At 36.4% G+C, this 20,331-nt stretch overlaps 1 protein-coding gene across 5 annotated transcripts in view; it reads right to left on the bottom strand.

Annotated features, from left to right (window-relative positions):
• Nucleotides 1-20,110, bottom strand: part of CDC42SE2 (CDC42 small effector 2) — a 95,713-nt gene extending 75,603 nt beyond the window's left edge. For 2 of the 5 annotated variants that reach the window (XR_014021152.1, XR_014021153.1), the window contains exon 1: nucleotides 18,455-20,110. Coding sequence is in view for 1 of the 5 variants with exons in the window: in XM_081287060.1 (XP_081143186.1) it covers nucleotides 18,455-19,035 (581 nt within the window). In the remaining 4 variants the exon portion in view is untranslated. The remainder of the gene's footprint in view (nucleotides 1-18,454) is intronic. The other 3 variants (XM_081287060.1, XM_081287062.1, XM_081287061.1) reach the window with 3 other exon arrangements.
• Nucleotides 20,111-20,331: the final 221 nt, after the last annotated feature.

Raw genomic sequence — 20,331 nt, 5'->3', positions numbered from 1 at the left:
AAACTAAAAAATAAATATTAAAAATTCTCTCTGTCTCTGTCTCTCTCTCTTTTAAAAAAATGTAAATGGAGAAAGGAACTATGTTCAAACATCAGTGAAGTTAATGGTGTTAACATGTCAATTATCTCCAATTAGAGCAATAGATTCAAATTAATTCTAATCAAAATCTTAGCAGGCTTTGTGTGTGTGTGTGTGTGTGTGTGTTTTCTTTTTGTTGTTTATTGAAATTAACATATTAATTCTAAAACCATATGGAAATATACTTTGAAAAAGAAAACTGGAATCTTTACACTACTTGACTTCAAGGTTTATTTACAAAGTTACAAAAATCATCAGTATGGAGAAAGACTAATAAACAGGTCAGTAAGACAAAACTGAGAGTCCAGAAAAAAGAACTACTCATTTGGTTAACTGATTCTCTATAAAGATGCAAAGGCATTCCGGTGGAGAAAGGACAACCTTTCAACAACTGAAGCTGGAATGATTAGATATCTGCACCTTGTAACATATACATACAAAAATTAACTTAAAATGGATCTACATCTAAAGATAAAACCTAAAACTGTAAAATTTTCATGAAGAAAATGGTAACTATCATTTTTCTAAGGCACTAGTTTTGTGGCCCTTGGCTTAGGCAAAGATTCTTAGACACACCACAAAAGCATGATCCAAAAAGATAAAAGTAATCAATTAGACCATCAAAATTACTCATTTCTGCTATTTGCAAGACACTGTTAACAGAATGGAAGAAAATACCTGCAAATCACATTATCTGACAAAGGAGTTGTATTCAGGATACAGAAAGAACCCCAAACTCAGGAATAAAAAAGTTCAATTTAAAAAATGACTACTGCGGGCTTGGGATATGGCTCAAGTGGTAGCGCGCTCGCCTGGCATGCATGAGGCACTGGGTTCAATCCTCAGCACCACATAAAAATAAAATAAAGATATTGTGTCCATCTAAAAAACTAAAAAATAAATATTAAAAATAATTAAAAATGATAAATGAATGTATAACTATAATGCACCAATTTAAAAAGGGGGGAAGACAAATGATCTGAACAGATGATATATATGTGTGTATATATGTACATATATACATATACACATCTACAATCTTCACTAAAGATACATATATATAAAATAATAAGCACATGAAGATATGCTCATACTGAAATACAAAATATCCATTAGAATGCCTAAATGAAACAGCAAAGAGAAGCAACCAGGCCTTCCAAATGCTGCTGGGATAAATGTGAGGTGTACAACCATTTAAAAGGAACAATTTGGCAGGTTTTTTTTTTGTTTTTTGTTTTTTTTTTTTAGTTATAGGTGGACACAATATCTTCATTTTATTTTTATGTGGTGCTGAGGATCGAACCCAGTGCCACATGCATGGCAGGCGAGTGCTCTACCTCTGAGCCACAGCCCTCGCCCTGAATTTGGCAGTTTCTTAAAAAAACACATACCTGGGGCTGGGGTTGTGGCTCAGTGGTAGGGCGCTCGCCTGGCATGCATGAGGCACTGGGTTCGATCCTCAGCACCACATAAATGGAAAATAAAGATATTGTGTTCACCTAAAACTAAAAAAAAAAAACACATACCTGGGCTGGGGCTGGGGCTGAGTGGTAGAGTGCTTACCTAGCATGAATGAGGCACTGGGTTTGATCCTCAGTACCACATAAAAATAAACAAATAAAAATAAAGGTATTGTGTCCATCTGTAATTGAAACAAAAAACACATACCTGCTACACAACTCCTAGGCATTTGCCTAAGAGAAATGAAAGTGTATATCCACAAAATAATGTTTATAGCAACTTATTTGTAATAGATGAGGTAAATTAAATAAGGCCACTGGTATAAGGCTGTCTCCATACTTTCAGTTCCTATATACTGAAGTGCCACTCAGTAACTTAGTACATAAATAAAAGTGAAACCTAACTGACTTAAAGAGTTCAACAGATGGTGAAGTCTCACCCAATCAAAGTCTCACCCAAGCTTCAACTAATCACAGGCTCCACTGATCAGATCATGCCCAAAGAAGGTAAAGGAGATGTAACCAAACTATTTTCATACCTTACTTTCCTTAGTTATCTATAAATACAACCCAGGCGCACCAAAATGCATTCTGCCATGTATAATTAGAACAAATTAAATAATTAAAATTAATTTTAAGAAGAAAAAATTAAAAAGCATGTACAACATATGGAAACTACATCTTTTGCAACTTAACTTCATGATGAAAAATATTAAGCATCAGCTCCAAAGTACATTAAGAAGTACACAGGTTGGTTGGTTGTTTTTGTGGTACTGGGAATTGAATCTAGGGATGCCTTACAACTGAGCTACAATCCCAGACCCTTTTATTTTATAATTTTAAGACAGAGTCTTGCTAAAGTTCCCAGGCTGGAGCAGGAGGTTAGCAATGATGGAGCAATGTGACGGACATCATTATCCAAAGTACAAGTATGAAGACATAAATTGGTGTGAATATACTTTATACACAAAGAGATATGAAAAACTGTTCTATATGTGTAATAAGAATTGTGATGCATTCCGCTGTCATGTATTAAAAAAAAAAAAAAAAAACAGAACAAGGAAACAAAACTCTCCAAATACACCAGTTCAAAAAAAATAAAAAATAAAGTGCCCAGGCTGACCTTGACTTTGCAATTCTGCCTCAGGCTCCTAAGCAGCTAGGATTACAGGTTTGCTATATTGACAAAATAAGAAACAGAGGTAACATAATTAAATTTAAAAAAAGACATTTAAATTATGTGTTAATTTAATCCTATAAAAGTCCATCATTTAAGGGAAAAAGGAGATTTTACAGTATTATCCACTAGCAATACTTCACCTATTCAATCCAAAGAAAAACATACTATAAAAGAAGTATCTATAAACATTAGTTTATTTCTAACTAGAAATGCAATACTTTCTGAAAATAACAGAAAATCAACAATTCACATTAAAGGAAAAATTCTTAACAAATCATATTTAAGTCAGACATTTCTAATCTTATCATTTCCAAAATACAGCACATGCAAAGCTTTCTTATCACCTAATAAATGGAAGGCTTCTGTTGAATGTTAGATATTTGGGATTAATTTAGTAGTGCTTGTCATTCATTCTTTCCTACCACTCTCTTACACATGTATTCCTGTACCTTAGAGGTAGAACAGCTTAAAAATAAAATGAGAAGGGCCGGCCAGGCACAGTCACCCACACCTGTAATCCCAGCTGCTCGGGAGGCTGAGGCAGGAGGATCACAAGTTCAAAGCCAGCCTCAGCAAAAGCCAGGTGCTAAACAACTCAGTGAGATCCTGTCTCTAAATACAAAATAGGGCTCAAGATGTGGCTCAGTGATCGAATGCCCCTGAGTTCAATGCCCGGTATATCCAGTCCTAAAAAAAAAAAAAAAACAAAAAAGTATAGCACATAAAATTATGTACATTATGTAATAGTAGATAATAAGTGATAGTATAGTTTTCATCATTATTTTAGAGTATACTCCTACTTACAGACATTAAAAAGAGCTAAATCTATGTTTAGTATCTATATCACTATACTCTGGCCTGAATGTACATCATTCCTTAAACCTTAAATGTGATAGGAGAAAACTAGTATTATCATTAAAACTGAACACACTTCCCATTTTAGTTGTATTTTTATTCTGCAAAGGGTCAGTTCTTAGATTTTAAAATAGACATCTGAATGCATACAACTGTTATGTTATCTACAAATGCTTCAATTTCTAAGGAAATGTAAAAACAAATTACTTTTTTGCCATTTTGCTTAGCAATAAATAACTCATCTCAAAAAAAAATTAACTCATCTCAACTTTACTTCAGCTTTTACAATAAAAATTTTCTTGAAGTCAAGTACTTTGTAAAATAGTTGGCAAAAACTCACTCTCTTCCTTCGGTAAATGAAAAGGTCACTACAATAGGAGTTCACCTAGATTACTTATATTTCCAGTTTCCTTATTTCAGAGGAGTTTTAAGTGAAATGTCCAAGTGGCTCCCAAGACATTTGAAACAATATAACGGTAGAAAGGAAAAAAGACATATTTAACATATTTTACAAACCAAATACTTTAGGGTGTCACCTCATTTAATCCTAGCAAACCTATTACTGAAAAAGAAAATGAAAATCACAGTGGATAAGAATTTGACATGCAGCAAATACATGGCAACGTTAGGAATCAAACAGAGGTGTATCTAATTTCAAAGTCCATTTCTTTCTGCCACTTTACAATGCTTCCCAAGCTCACTGACTCTGAAAATCAGACAACTTTGAATAGCTATTCTGCCACTTACTGTGTGACTAATTTCTAAGCATCTTTAGTGTATTTATGTGCCAATTTTACAAAATTTTACAATTTTACAAAAAACAAAGTCATTATTCACAAAATAAATGTAAAAATGGAAAACTAAAAATGTGAGAATAAAATGAAGTACAACTAAAAACATACCAATTTTTAAACAGCAAAACATATGAAATAATTCCAAACACCATTTTTTTAATTTATCTCAAAATTCACTTTGCCTTCCAACAAGCAGAGACACATGTACATCTGTTCACAAACACAGTGTAGATGAAAAGCATTTTTTAAAGGACTGCTGAAAGGCCTCATCAGCTACATTGTTTTTTATTCTTCTTTACCACATGTGAGAAGTTTTGAGCAACACATGCACCATCCAGGAAGTAATACTGATGGATAAGAGAAATAGCTACTGAGGAAGAAAAAGACCATAGAGCTTGTGAACAAGCAGTAATATAACACAGAAAAGGACAAAGCTAAGAAGAATTAAAACAAGATATTAGCCATCTACTCCACCCTAGGTAATGGATATCACTATGGTAAGGGAAAAAATTCACTTTAATTATACAAGTCTTACAAAATTCTTGGTTAGCTTTAAAACACTGCTAACTCAAGACTCAAAAAACTAGCTGGGCGTGGTGGCATGCAACTGTAATCCCAGCAACTTGGGAGGCCAAGACAGAAATATCACAAGTTTGAAGCCACCTTAGCAGCATAGTAAGACCCTGTCTCAAAACAAAAAGGGCTGGGGACTTAGTGGTTGAGCCCCTTTGGGCCAATCCCCAGTAGCACCAAAAAAAAAAAAAAAAAAAAAAAAAAGACTCAAATAACTACTTAACAAGACAGGCTGGCAATTTCCAAATTTCCAGAAGGTATGACACATCAATACATGTATTTATGTTTCAGCAATTCTCCCACAACAACTTTTATATTCATGAAACAAAAATCTAACACTAATGCGAGAATTTACACACTAAAATTTTCTTTTTCTAAGAACTCCCTAACTCCTCATTCTGACACATAAACTATAGCAATATCTAACAATATTGTCATACTACAGATAGATGTCTTAATACAGATAGATGAAGACCTTCAATAAAACACACTTTTCAGGCAGGGGTACAGCTCAGTGATAGAGCGCTTATACAGCATGTGCAAAGCCCTGGGGTGGATCCCCTGCAACTCCCCACTCAAAAAAAAAAAAAAAAAGAAAGAAAAGAAAGAAGCTTTATTTTTCTCAAATTATTTTAATATTAAGACATTACTAAAGTCGGGGGAGACAAAAAATGCAAACCCATCTACAGGTCTATATTTTACCTTAGGGCCATTCTTTTTTTTTTTTTTTTTTTTGAGAGAGAGAGAGAGATTTTTAATATTTACTTTTTTTTTTTTAAAGAGAGTGAGAGGAGAGAGAGAGAGAGAGAGAGAGAGAGAGAGAGAGAGAATTTTTTTAATATTTATTATTTTTTAGTTCTCAGCGGACATAACATCTTCGTTGGTATGTGGTGCTGAGGATCGAACCCGGGCCGCACGCATGCCAGGCGGGCGCGCTACCGCTTGAGCCACATCCCCAGCCCCCCTAGGGCCATTATTAAAATAATTCTATTACATATAGAATCACTGTTTTCATTACATAGTATAATACAATCAGGCTATTGTATGATGGTAAAAGAGTCTTTAAGAAAAAAATTACTGCTGAAGTAATTCTTGTCTTGAGGTAACTTGCCACATTCTCCACTAGCACCTTTGTTTTTAATCACAACTTTATAAACAGATTTATCCTTGTCAAACAAACTTTTCGCTTTCCAATAAGACCCTTTACACTGAAATAATAAAAAGCAATGCTTTTATAAGATTTGCAAAAATTGAGGCTGGGATTGTGGCTCAGCGGTAGAGCGGTCGCCTAACACGGGTGGGACCTGGGTTCATTCCTCAGCACCACATAAAAATAAAGGCATTGTGTTGTGTCCATCTACACCTAAAAAATAAATATTTTTTTAAAAGTAGGGAAAAAAAAAAGATTTGCAAAAGTGAAATGTTATAGGATACTATGTGTAATAAGATCTTACTTTTATGAAAAAACATTTTCACAGATTTGTCTAGAAGGATCAGGATCAAAACATCACCAGTGATATTAGGGTTGTAAGATCAAAGCTTTTTTTGTTAGCTTAAATGTATTTTCTGATGCTCTTCATGATATATGGTTACTTTACTTAGTGCTTGCCCATAAGAGAACAATTTAAGTTAAAGGATAAGAGAAATGAGTTAAAATACAGTACATGTTGCCAGTAAAATCCCCTGAACCCAACAAAGATCAACTTTTAAACAATAAATCTACTCTGATAGGAAAACAAAGCCCATAACTTTGTATTTTTACAGAAACAGAAACATAAGGGTGGGAAATGGGTTGGAATGTCCAGGTGACCATAGGAAAGAAACTACTAAAATTGAGAAACAAGACAAAATTATTTCACTGATTCATCGACACTAATTGGTAAAAGAAATTGGAGTAGCAGAAAGTAAATGATCAAAGAAAGATGCAAGCACTTTGAGGGTGACAATGGGAAACAAGGAAAAACGAGGGGGAAAAATAAAAAACAACCTGAACTTAGGAATAGTTTAGAAAGAAGTTAATAATAATGATATACAACAAACTGAATCAGATCTGCTTTCTTCATCAGACAAGAAACACCTTTCAACAGGCTCATTTAAAGTTTAACAACAAAACCAAGAATACATGGAAGGATCAGAAGATCTTTTGTTCCTGTTTTGAGATGAACTAGTTAAACAATTAGATATATAGTTAAGGAATTAATATTCAAACATAACGATATTCAGTTTTCATATATTCAATAAATTTAGAAATAATTATCAAATATGAATTCAGTAACAATACTTTTTTAAAAAATCACTGAGCACTCCAATGAAGAAATTATTTTAAAAAAATTTTTTTTTAGTTGTAAATGGACACAATACCTTTATTTATATATTTTTATGTGGTGCTGAGGATCGAACATGCAAGGCAAGTGCCCTGGCACTGACCCACAATCCCAGCCCTGAAGAAATTATTTTCAAGTCACTCTACTAGGTTAAACCCTAAAAAAATTGCCACAGCATTTTCAATAAGCTCCTTTCGTTAAAGAAAAGCTATTACTATTACAGAGAAAGTCTGGTCACACTTCATGTTTTTGTGTGTGTGTGTATCGAGCTCAAATATAGGTCTCAAAATTTAGGACGGATTTTCAGCATGCAAAAATTTATTAGTCCTGTCAGTACTGTACATACATCTATTTACTTTCCTCTCAAAAGGGAGAGGTACATAAATCTATTTATTGTATTTCCATGGCAAACTAGCATCTAGCTACAGTAATATATATAACTGTTTAGTAATACTTATTATATAGATATACATATTTGTGCTCTTAAATAAAAAATGATTTAATATACATAAACACATTTTTTTAAAACTGCAGTTTAACATAGGTAATAAATGAGAGTTCCAGGGGCTGGGGTTGTGGCTCAGTGGTACAGCGCTTGCCTAGCATGTGTGAGGCACTGGGTTCAATTCTTAGCACCACATATAAATAAATGAATTAAATAAAGGTCCATCAACATCTAAAAAAATTTTTAGAAAAGAAATGAGAGTTCCAGGGAAATTAATTATATGCAAACTTTTAGTATTCTGATGAGACCACATTTTTTTTTCTCTAAGCTGTTGGTCTTATTTCTGGTTGGTCAATTAAAAAAACATCTTTTAGGTAAACTGTTGACAAAGGTGGCTGAGAAGTTCTTGAACAAATAGATTCTTCATAAATCAGCCTAAATATGTTTGTAGTTTTGTGTAATATGTGATTGTGTCCTTACTGATTTGTCTTGTGGGACATTTATGTAGCGAAAACATGGACTTGATTTTCACAGCTAGAGGAGTGTAGGTGTTTGTGTGTATATATACATCTTTAAAGTTTTTGTAATATATAGATACAATCTAAATTTAAACTTACCTTGCTATCTTTTAATTTCTAAGCAATAATATCCATAAAAATCAGCTTTGGTAGTTTTATTTCACATTAAAATGAACATTATAATTTTCACAAGTCTATTTACATGACAATTAAAATTTTGGTTGACACACTAGAAATGTTTGTAGTTTTGAAATTATACCAGAATTCATATGTTAGCATTTCACATATGAAAAACCGATCTTGGATTAATAAGATTCTTGTTTTTCAAGTTCAAAGCCAGACTCAGCAATAGTTGAATGCGGGCTAGGGATGTGGCTCAAGCAGTAGCACGCTCGCCTGGCATGCGTGCGGCTCGGGTTCGATCCTCAGCACCACATACAAAGATGTTGTGTCTGCCGAGAACCGAAAAATAAATATTAAAAAATTCTCTCTCTCTTAAAAAAAAAAAAAAATAGTTGAGTGCCCATAAGCTCAACCCCCAGTTCCAAAAAAAAGAAGAAGAAAAAAAAAGCAAGATCCCTGTTTTTGAACTGGTGTATACTAAGTTTATTTTGGTTATATTCATAGTTTAAGGCCTGCCATACTGTACTACTTCAACTGTGTAATATTCCATATGTATTGTGAAATAAAAAATAATAAAATGATCATATTGAGAAAAGTCAATGCAATTAATAGGTGAGATCTGTCTCTCAGGGGTCATTAAAAGAGTGCATAGAAGTATACATTCATTCATTCTTCTTCCTGTTTGTTTTTGTACTTGCAGTGCTGGGGATTTAATCCAGGGTCTGGCTCATGTTAAGCATACACTCTACCACTGAGCTACACTGCTGGTCCATTAATTCACTCATTCATTCATTCTGTTCAACACATTTGCCTAAAACTTTGAAACATGTATTTGAGCTGTCTACAAAAAAAAAAAAAAACAAGTACTGCCAGGCTTTCTTCATAGGAGTAATAGCTTTTCATTAACAAAAATTTGTTGAAAAAGAGGAAAATAACGAGGTTTTGGCTTTCGATCTCATTTGAGCCAATATCCGTGATAAAAAGAAAAGCCTAACACAGTGTAACTTCAAGTATTTAAGTCCATGCAAATCAACAATACTTAGAATTCAAGAAACATAGATAGCTTAAAAGAAATATGAAGGAAACCCCCTAAAATTTTAAGTATTGTTACTCTACTTCCAAATAAGCCTTTTCTTTATTTCATTTGCCTTTCCTCTATTTATTCCTTTCCTGCCTCTTTTCTCTATCTCTTATCATTTTACTGGGTCTTTTCCCATTCCATACACAAAAGCTGACTACAAACTCACCTTTTCTTCTTGTAACTAAATCTATTTCTACTTAATTTTAAGTACCTAATTTTCTGCTTTAGGATAAATTCAGATACTTTTAGTTATAGGACTGAACACACAAGCCGTTACCAAACACAGCACAATATAAATGCCCACCATGTACCATCTATTGTTCTGAATACCAGGAATTCTGCAGTGAATAAAACAAAGCTCTGTTCCCCACCAAGGATACTAAAAAAAAAAAAAAAAAAAAAAAAAACCTGTGTTTGGTAGGTTTAAGAAACTTCATGGAGCACTGGGATTGTAGCTCAGTGGTAGAGCACTTGCCTACCAGGTGTGAGGTACTGGATTTGATCCTCAGCACCACATAAAAAGAAATTTTAAAAAAAAAATAAAGGAATTGGGTCTATCTACAACTAAAAAACATAAAAGAAACTTCAAGGAGACCTATGTGGCTGAAGTAGAGTACAACAAGGAGAAAGTAGTAGGACCTGAATTTAGATGCAGGAGGTATGGATTATGGAGGGTTTTGTAGGCATTCTAAGTATTCTGGTTTTTATTCTTAATAATATGGAAAAATCACTGAAGGGCCCTACCATAGGAGTAAAAGAACTGGACTTGACTTAACTTTTCTTTTTTTTTTCTTTTTTGTACTGGGGATTGAACTCAGGGGCACTCAACCACTGAGTCCCATCCCCAGCCCTTTTTTTGTATTTTACTTAGAGATAGGCTGGCTTTGAACTTTGGATCTGGCATACTTCTGCCTCATCTCCTGAATCGCTGGGATTACAGTGAACTTTAATTTTAAGAGGATCACTCTAGTTACTGTGTTGAGAATAGAATAGTAGAAGCCACAGGAAAACTAGAAAGAGTCTACTAAAATTATACAGGAAAAAGATGACACTTGCTTAAGAAGTGCCAGCACTTGAAGATAGCAAACTGTGATTACATTTTTACTTAACATAGCTTTTATGGTAGGTAAAGCACAAGCTTTCATGATATGTCAATGCGGGAGTATGAGAAAGAAAGAATATTTACTAGGTTTTTGGTCAGAGAAATTGAAAAATGGAGCTGCCATTTAATATGATGAGGAAGACTAGAATGGGAACAATTACTGGGGGAGGTGCTAACAAGACTTCAACTGCAACAAGTTAAAATAGGAAATGCCTATTAGACATCTAGTTGGAAATGCCTAGTAGGTAGATGGATTCCAAAGCCTGAAATCTAGACTAAAGAGAAAATTTTCAGTTTGAAATACATGATACTTCTAACTAGATAGGATGAGATCACAAGAAACTAAATATAAATGTAGAAGAGATCTAAACATAGAGTCCTGGAACACTGCCTCCTGTTTAGAAGCTGAGGCAAGAAAAGGAATCAGCAAAAGAAACTGAAAATAAGCAATAATACCCCAAAGCAAAGGGGGAAAGGTTTCAAAGGAGAAAGCAATTAACAATTACATCAAATGCTGCTACCTCCAAGAGCTTATTGTGGAGAACCGTCTAGGGAATTAAACACCAAGAAGGTCACCAGTAACCTCAAAACAACAACAAGGAAAGCAGTTAGTGGAACAGAAAAGGAAAAAATTTTTAAGACTGACTGTAATGGATCCAAAAAAGTCAGGGAGTAACTAACTGATAACCAAAAATATAATGTTTTTGAAGAGCTATAACTGAAGAAAGATATATTATTGAGGAAGTTTTTGTTTCATTTTTTTAAACACGGAAGATATCTCAGCATTATCTGCATCTATTTTCCGACAGGAAAAATCCAGTAGAAATGAGAAAACAATGCAGCTCGTTGGCATGCAGGAGGATGAGATGAATACTGAAGCAAAGCAGTGTCCTTGACATAAGAAAGGGGATAAAAGCAAAGGCAAGAGTAGAAACAAAGGTGACAGAACAGTAGAAAATGCAGAGTATGGGTGAAGATACAAGAGAATATGATTGATTTCATTTTTAATATACAGGAAACAAGGTTGCAGCTGAAAATAAAGAAACAATAAAAGTACTAGTGAATTGAGGAGAGAGGTGTAAACTAGTCTTTTAGGGAAGAGAAAGAGTGATTCAACCAGGGAAATGTATTAGGATTATAGGACTGGGGCACCATGAAGTCAGCTTGAAGTCAGTAGTCATGAATTTAAAGGGAGACCTGGGTCAGCACAGGTGTACATGCAAAACTGCCCAGGTGGAGACTGATCTAGATGGAGAAATGGATATAAAGGGTATAGGGGTGAAAGGGTGGCTAGTTGAGTACAAAAAAAAGAGGTACAGGGAACTGAGGGTGTATGAAGAGAAAAATAGTGGCCTATGGCTTCAAAGCAAGGTAAATAAGTGAGGATATGGAGGAAGGGGGGGAGGGGCTTTGGACATTAAAAAGATGGAGTAGCAGTAGATTCAAAGTTCCATAAAAAAATAGTATTGAAGTGAAGGTGCCTTTCAGAGTTGGAAAGACAGGATGCTGACACCCCAGTGAAATGCTTGAAACTACGTTGTAGGAGATAATCGTAATAAAGTATGGGTAGTTCTGGTTAAAATGTTACTGCACTACCTTAAAGGCTAAAGCAAAACTTTTCCCTGGGCTAAGTGAGCCTGCAGATGAGGCAAAGTGGAAGACTAAACTGGAACCAGGGAAGAAGTTTATCACAGGAACTGTAGCTGACAGTTTTCATACATGAAACCCCAGAGAACACCATTCCCAGCACAATTAGAGACACATTCATCTTTGAACAACCTGTTCAACGTGGCACAAACACCAGATCACAGATGAGCCATCCTAAAAACCTTACCTTTTCCCCACCAAGCTGGACTCTGAAAAGGTGAGGATACCTTATTTTTAAAGAGGAGCTGGCAAAGAAAAATGGAACACTGACTACGATACTTCCTCCAAAGCATGCTCCTAGATCTGTAGCAGCTAGAGTTCTAAATTGTGAACAAGCTTGAACCCTAAATACTATACTGAAATTGGACTTTCTAGAAACAAAAGTAATACTTGTATTGACAGGTGAAAGAAGACGTTTTATTACCTAAAAGTGATTAGAAAGCTATCTGATCTTCTAAGACCTCTTCTAAGATCTTCTAAGAGGCAGGGTGTGAAAGCACAGCGGAGAATAAGTTGTTTTCTGCTTAAACCTTATTAAGTTCTACCACTATCTATGGACATCATAATTTGACACTATAAATAAGGTATCAAACGAATGAAATGCTATGTAGCAAAAACTCATAGCAAAAACTATGTAGCTTTATAAAGCAAAAAGTCAAAGCAGATTACTTATTAAACCAAATGAAAAGTAAGTTTATCTTTTAGTACTTATTGCATACAAAATTCTATCATGGAGATTCCATAAGAAATCTTAGCATGAATTTAAGTAGGTGAGCAACAAAAGGCAACTATCTGGGCTCATCATTTAGTCACTATCAAATATGCCTGGACTTAATGTGAACACATGTATGCTTTCCAGGAAAGGGGAGTTTGTTTTACTATGATTTATTGTGACTAAAATACATTTACAGTTATTTTATAGTGTCAGGATAAAGACCTCTTACCAAATCTTTTGGCATTTCAATTCAGAAACTTCCTTTGGACAAGGTCCCAGAGAGTTTCAGCTATATCCTGCTCTGTTCATTATTTATTAACATTACAAAAGATTCAAATATACCTAAATATTGAACTGAGGCATCAGGATGCATAAAGTTAATAAGTTAAATTTCAAGTTTTTCTAGGTTGTATGAAAAAAAAATGTCCTCTCCTAATTAACAAGTTAAACATTAACATGAAACACAATGTTTCACTCAGTTACTCTTAAGAATGCACAAGGACTGGAGTTGTAACTCAGTTGTAGAGGACTTGCCTTGCAAGTGTGAGGCACTGAGTTCAAGTTCAATTCTAGCACCACATAAAAATAAATAGACATTGAGTCCATATATAACTAAAAAAAAAAAGAATGCATGAAGGAACAGGCGCTGTGGCAAACACTGGCAATACCAGCGGCTCAGGAGGCTGAGGCAGGAGGATCAAGTTATCATATGATCTATTAGTTTTATTTCTATGTGTACCCAGGAGACTAGAAAATATCTGTATAAAATCTTGTAAACTATTATATACATCATTTATAATATATAGAAAAAAATAGCCCATTACCTAAATTGATAAACAAAATGTCCTATCTTCATATGAAGGAATGTTACTGTACCATAAAGAGTGAAGTGGTGGGGCGGGGATTGTGGCTCAGTGGTAGAGTGCTCGCCTAGCATGCAAGGCCTTGGGTTCGATCCTCAGCACCACATAAAAATAAATAAAGGTATTGTGTACAACTAAAAAATAAATATTAAAAAAAAAAAGAGTGAAGTGGGGCCAGGCATGGTGGCACATCCCTATAATCACCAGCAGCTTGGGAGGCTGAGACAGGAGGATCACAAGTTCAAAGCCAGCCTCAGCAAAAGTGAGGTGCTAAGTAACTCAACGAGACCCTGTCCCTAAATAAAATACAAAATAGAACTGGGGATGTAGCTTGTGGTCAAGTGCCCCCGAGTTCAATTCCTTGGACCCCCAAAAAAAGAATGCATGAGGAACTGAGTTTGTCCATCAGTGGAAGAGCACTTCTCTAGCATACATGAATCCCTGAGTTCAATCACCAGCACCACCACCAAAAAAATAAAAAGAACCTATATTACTTATATCTATAATGTCTCTGAGACAGACTTAAACCATTACTAATATTTAACACTCAGTATAATCCTAAAATATTCCCTTCATGAAAATTCCGATTAAGATCACTACAATAGGGGCTGCAGTTGTAGCTCAGTGATAAAAGTGCTTGCCTAGCCGTGTGTGAGGCACTGTGTTCAATCCTCAGCACCACATAAAAATAAACAAATAAAATGAAGGTCTTGTATCCCTCTAAACTAAAAAAAAAAAAAAACTTAAAAAAGAACACTACAACAGATCAAAATCAACATGCATTTCCAATTGTGCAGAAAAATCTTACAAAATCTTCTAGACTCATCCCAAGCAGACAAGAAAACTAAACACTAAACACTTTCATGACTTGAAAGACAATTGAGACTTAAAAAATATAATAGCAACCTGTCTTAGATAATAAATGAGAAATTAGTTAAAAAGCCCTAAAATGTTTTATATTAACATTTAACTGATAAACTTCTATAATCTTTTATAGATGAATATGGGTACAGATGCAATATGTCACATAAGCATTATTCTTAATCATTTTATTACTTATATCTGAGTAAAGAAATTTATTTAAATCTAAAATCATTCCAAATTGTTTCTAAAAAGCATTACAAAAATTAACTATCTCCTTCAACAGATACATAAACCTCAATTAAAAAAAAAACCACCAACATTTCCAATATTCAAACATTTGTAAAAAAAATAATAATCCTGGATTTTGGCCTCAAACATCATGAACTACTCCAAGGTAAGAATACTTAAGAGACTTTTAGAGACAGGGACAAAGAGAGAGAGAGAGAGAGAGAGAATGAGAGAGAATTTTCATATTTATTTATTTATTTTTAGTTTTCAGCGGATACAACATCTTTTTTTGCATGTGGTGCTGAGGGTCGAACCCAGGCCACACGCATGCCAGGCAAGCGCGCTACCGCTTGAGCCACATCCCCAGCCCCTTAACAATATTTTTAAATATATAAAAATAATCATTATGAGTTCTTATTTATTGGAAAAATATTTTACCATGTCTCAATGCTGCTGATTGTCAAGATCTATAATATATAGAAATGCTTATCAAGTGAAGTGCTTATCAAAAAAAAAAAAATATATATATATATATATATATATATATATATATATATATTTGTGCCTGGCACCTGGCACTATTCATTTAACATCTCACAATTTGTTTAGTTTACACTGTTCTTTACCATCTCCATTATCATTCACTATAACGTTTCTCATCAACATCAGACCTTTAAAGAAAAGTCTATGCACTGATAAATCAAAAGGGTACATTAAATTCAAAAGCTAACTATAAAAACATCAGTAATCTACAATATCCTATAACGATCATAAATGACTTTGTGGCATATGAATTTGGACTTCTGAAGTGGCCAAATATAATGAATAAATTGTACTGTGTCATTTAATGACAGGGAGACAGAAAAAACGTGTCATTCATTAGGCAATTTCATCCTTGTATGAACATCAGAGTACACTTACACAAACCTAGATGTTTTAGCCCACTATGTACCTAGTAGTATATACAGTCTGTTGTTGACTAGAAAGTAACTGTGTGACACAGGACTATAGTGTTTTTAAAACATATATATATAAAAGATTTTTAAATGCAGAGGCTCAATGATAAGAGTGTATGATACAGATCCTGGATTCAATCCAAAGAACAACAACAACAACAAAAAAAGCAATGCAATTTTATGTTTAGAATAACTGTAATGCTAATCTCATCCTCTTTTTAGTAAGAAACTTTATCACACCTGTAACAGAGGGAAAGTTCAAATATGGAACCACAAATTATTATCATAATCCTCCCCTTTTTAGCACTATCAAGTTAATACTGTATTTGTTTGTAGATGATAAACAAAAGGCCAAAATAAAATTTCTGAAAAGTTGCTTTATTTTAAAACTTTTTTTTCGGGGGGGGGGGGGGGAGGCTGTGTTGGAGAGCCAACCTATGGCCTAGCACAGGCTAAGCAAGGACTCTACCACTGAGCCACATATCCAGTCTGATAAAAACGTTTCTTATAGAAAACAAGTCCACTGTTTATCCTTGGGAATTTTTAAAGACAAAATGATGTTACTACAAAGATGTTTCTTTTTTTATAGAAAGCATACCCATCAGTAATCTACCCTTCAATAAACATACCCTCCCCAAACCACCTAAAATCAGGGGGAAAATAAGCATATTACTTTGTTGAACTCCTTCCTTCATTTTAAAATGTTGACAGATTTTTTATTAACTGACAATGTGAAAGTGTAACCCAACAATCTTAGCCCTAAAAAGTTATTTATTAATCTTTAAACAGACTTATGAATGGACACTTCCTATAGTTCACCTGCCACCTTTCCCAAAAGTAGGCACTAGGGGTTTAAGACAGTCCCCAATGGCCAATAATAACAGAAGAGCCAGAATATGGAGGCACGTGTCTGTAATCCCAGCAACTCTAGAGGCGGATAATTGCAAGTTCAAAACTAACTTTAACAATTTACAGGGCTCTAAGTAACTTAGTGAGACCCTATCTCAAAATTAAAAAAAAAAAAAAAGTAAAATAAAAATAATAATGATGATGATGATGATGATGATGAAGAAAGAACTTTATGTTGAAGTTTTAAAAAATGATAATTGTGGGTTTTGTTGGCATCCAGAAATTCAACACCCAACACAGGTCTCAGCACATAATAAATGTCTGACGATGGGTTTTGCCAGTGGTGCCCTTTAATTATATTAGTGCAACCTTAGTTCTCCTCCCTCAACCCCTTCAGTGTTCTTCCTTGATCATAAAGCCTGTCCCTCAAAAGACATAACTTTATTCATAACGAACTAGAAAGCTCCATCTCAAACTACAATTCAAACACCACTTTATCTTCTCTAGTATCCTCAAAGGAAATAAGGGTTTGTTTGTTTTTTTAACTTTTTTCCTAGTTGTGTACGGACAGAATGCCTTTGTTTATTTTCTGTGGTGCTGAGGATAAAACCCAGTGCCTCACACATGGTAGGAAAGCGCTCTACCACTGAGGTACAGCCCCAGTCCATAAGCCCTGTTTTAAGAAATAGAAAATGTGTACCAACTTCTCTCAAGATGAAAAACTTCACATTTCAATAATAAGTGATTATTCATCAACAGTACATGTTGGGGGGTGCTGGGGATATAGCTCATTTGATAGAGTGATTGCCTCACATGTACAAGGCCCTGGGTTCAATCCCCAGCACCACAGGAAAAAAAAAAGACATAGTGGGTAAAAACCAAAAACAAGCAGATAAAACGACGGGTTCCGACGTTTTTTCCTTAATCTGAGTTTTCAAAGGGTATGAGCCTAAGTCTTACTTGATGTGAGATCAGCTTTGATGTTTCAAGATTCATTCATTCAACCAATATTTTATTGAGCATCTACTATATGTCAGGACCCTTAACACATTTAAAGTTTTTAATTACCACCAAATTCCTCTACAAAACCTTATCATTTCTGCAGCCAAAGTGGAATCTCAATGCTGCTGCCTGTATATATGAAGTCAGCCTACGGGGCTGCTTTTCAGCTATTAATGCGACGTCAGCTAGCCGCTACCTACCACACCCGTTACCAATGATCACAACTGAAGCATCCAGCTCTGGGTAAAACAACCTGTAAGAGTAGTCCGAGCTCCTCCAAGGTGGCCAGGGCTTCCTCTCCGGGGGCCCGGAGCAGGAACCTCCGGCGGAACGCGCGGGGAGCCTCGGGCGAATCTCTGGGCTCCGGTGCCGGAGGTCCCCGGCCCTCCAAAATCTGCACTTGGAGGACCCGGGCCCTCTCGGCTCGTGCCACCTTCTAGACTTGGAGACCTGCAAAGTTGGGGGGAGGGGTCTGCATTTCCATTTTACATCAGGCGGACTGTTGGCTGCCTCAACCGCCCGCCCGCCTGCCCGCCCGCCTGCCTGCCGTGAATTCTGAACAGAGCACGTAAGCATTCCTCAGAGCAAATGGAAGAAAAATGAAAGGCAGGGTCCTCGGGCATGAAGACCTCGCCCAGACCTGAAAATGGAGCCGCAGGCTCAGCCCACAGCCCGCAACGCGCGGCGTGCAGGGCCGGGCCGCGCTCGCCCCGGAGTCCTCGGGGCGGGGGTTCAGGGCTTCGAGTCCTCGCCCGAAGGGCCGCGAAGGTGAGGCGTGGGGCCGGCGTTCCACTCACCGTCGCCTTTGTTTCATCCGCTCGCTCCAGCTGCAGCCGCTCTGACCGCCGGCTCCGCGGCTCCTACAGTCCCCGCGCCCGCAGCTGCGCTCCCCGGCGCGCTCGCCGCTTCCTGGCCCCCGCCCTCCCCGCCCAGGCTCGCGCGCGGGTGGAGCCAGAGGCGGTGCGCGCCCCTGGAAAGGCAGGAGGCCGGGCTTCTTCGCGCAGCTGCAGCTGCCTTCGCGAGGCCCCGCCCCCGTCAGGCCCCGCCCCGTCCGCGGCCCCAGGCAGTCTCCGCCCCTTGCCCCGCCTAGGGAATGGACTAGCTGGTGGCTCTGGAGACCCCGAAGATCCGAATCACTCTGGATTGGAAGCCGCCTGTGAGGATAGCGGTGGGCCGAGAACCGGGGCTGGAGCCCGAATGGACACCCCGGAAAATGGCGACCACAGTGGGGCTTGCGGAGCCCCTGTCCGCTCAGTTGGGCCCCCGACCCACGCACCTCCGAGGCAGAGCGGAGGGGCGGTACCAGCGCGCGATTTGGGGCAGCGGACGCGCGCGGGCGAGGGAGCATCTGTGCTGAGTGGGCGGTGGAACAAGACATCTCTCAGCGGTGGCAGTTGAGAGGTGCCACGAAATCCTCCGGTTACTGTTTTTTTGTACAAGATAGAAGTCGGAATCTTTGCGTCAATCATTCACTGGCTTAAGGCCAAGAACATCGACCTAGCACTTGAAATGTGTGAAAATTACTTGTCTACTGGACCTCTGTGACTCCTTTAGCTGTATACTTTATATGTCTCAGAAACTGAGAGTGAGTTTCGTGTGATCTAGCCCATACTCCACTGAAACGCCTACCAAACTTTTATCATGGGTTGAAAGGAAAGGGAAAGAACCAAATACCACTAAAGTAAATTTTCAAGTATAAGCTACTCTGAATACAATTTTGTAATGCACATCTCATTTGATAGCAAGACCTAATGGCTTGGTTACTCAGTCCAAAAACTTTGAACTTCTCCTTGGCAACTCAGTTTTCACCTGCAATCTGTCAAGAGAGTTTGTTGGATGTACTTTCAAAATAAATCAGAATCAGGGTCTAGAACATTTTTCCCTTAATGTCATTTTCACCTCTTTTTCTTGCTTAAATCTCACTTTAACAAAGGTCAGCCTACTGACGCTGTTAAAATAGCTACAGCCCCACTCCCATTCTCAATGCTTCCTACCTTGTTTGGTCTTGTTTCTTTCTTGCCATGACTCTTACAACAGTCTTTGTAACTTTTTTATTCCATATGTTTTTCTTTTAGTATCTGTCTCATCAAGTAAAAGCTGAGATTTTGGTCTATTCTAAGTGCCTAGGAAAAAAATGATAATTTTTAAAATTTTCTGAGAATAAAAAGAGTAAAGCAACAAAAAATGACCAATTTTTCATTTTAAATTTGCTATTGGTTCCAATTTCTGTCAGTTAACCCTAAAACCCTAATCTATATCATCCCATAAGCATTTTAATTTTTCAGTTACCCAGAGTACAGTGATACCATTTATTTACATTTAATGCAATTTTTTGACCAGTGATATCCTGGTATCCTATTTTACTGAATAGGAATAACGTGATAGGGCAAAGGAACTTTACTGATGTGATACTCGGCAGCATATTGTTTCTAAAAATTTCCTAAGGCAAAAGAAGCAGAAAATTACTGAATTTGATGTATATGTTGTTTTCATCCCTTTGAATTACAAATAAAGTTTGAATGCCTTAAGTAACATTTCCTACCATTATTAATAAAGGGTAAAATTCATTATGTGAGTATATATTTTCATATATTTAATATTTTGTTTATTAAAAAACATGATTGAAGAGCATGACAATTTCAATTGCTATTGTCAGTAGAAAAAAAGTCAATTA

This window comes from Spermophilus citellus (assembly GCF_964194105.1).
Source record: "Spermophilus citellus genome assembly, chromosome: 1".
NCBI classification, from domain to species: Eukaryota; Metazoa; Chordata; class Mammalia; order Rodentia; family Sciuridae; genus Spermophilus; species Spermophilus citellus.
This window is presented reverse-complemented; position numbering and strand designations above follow the sequence as displayed.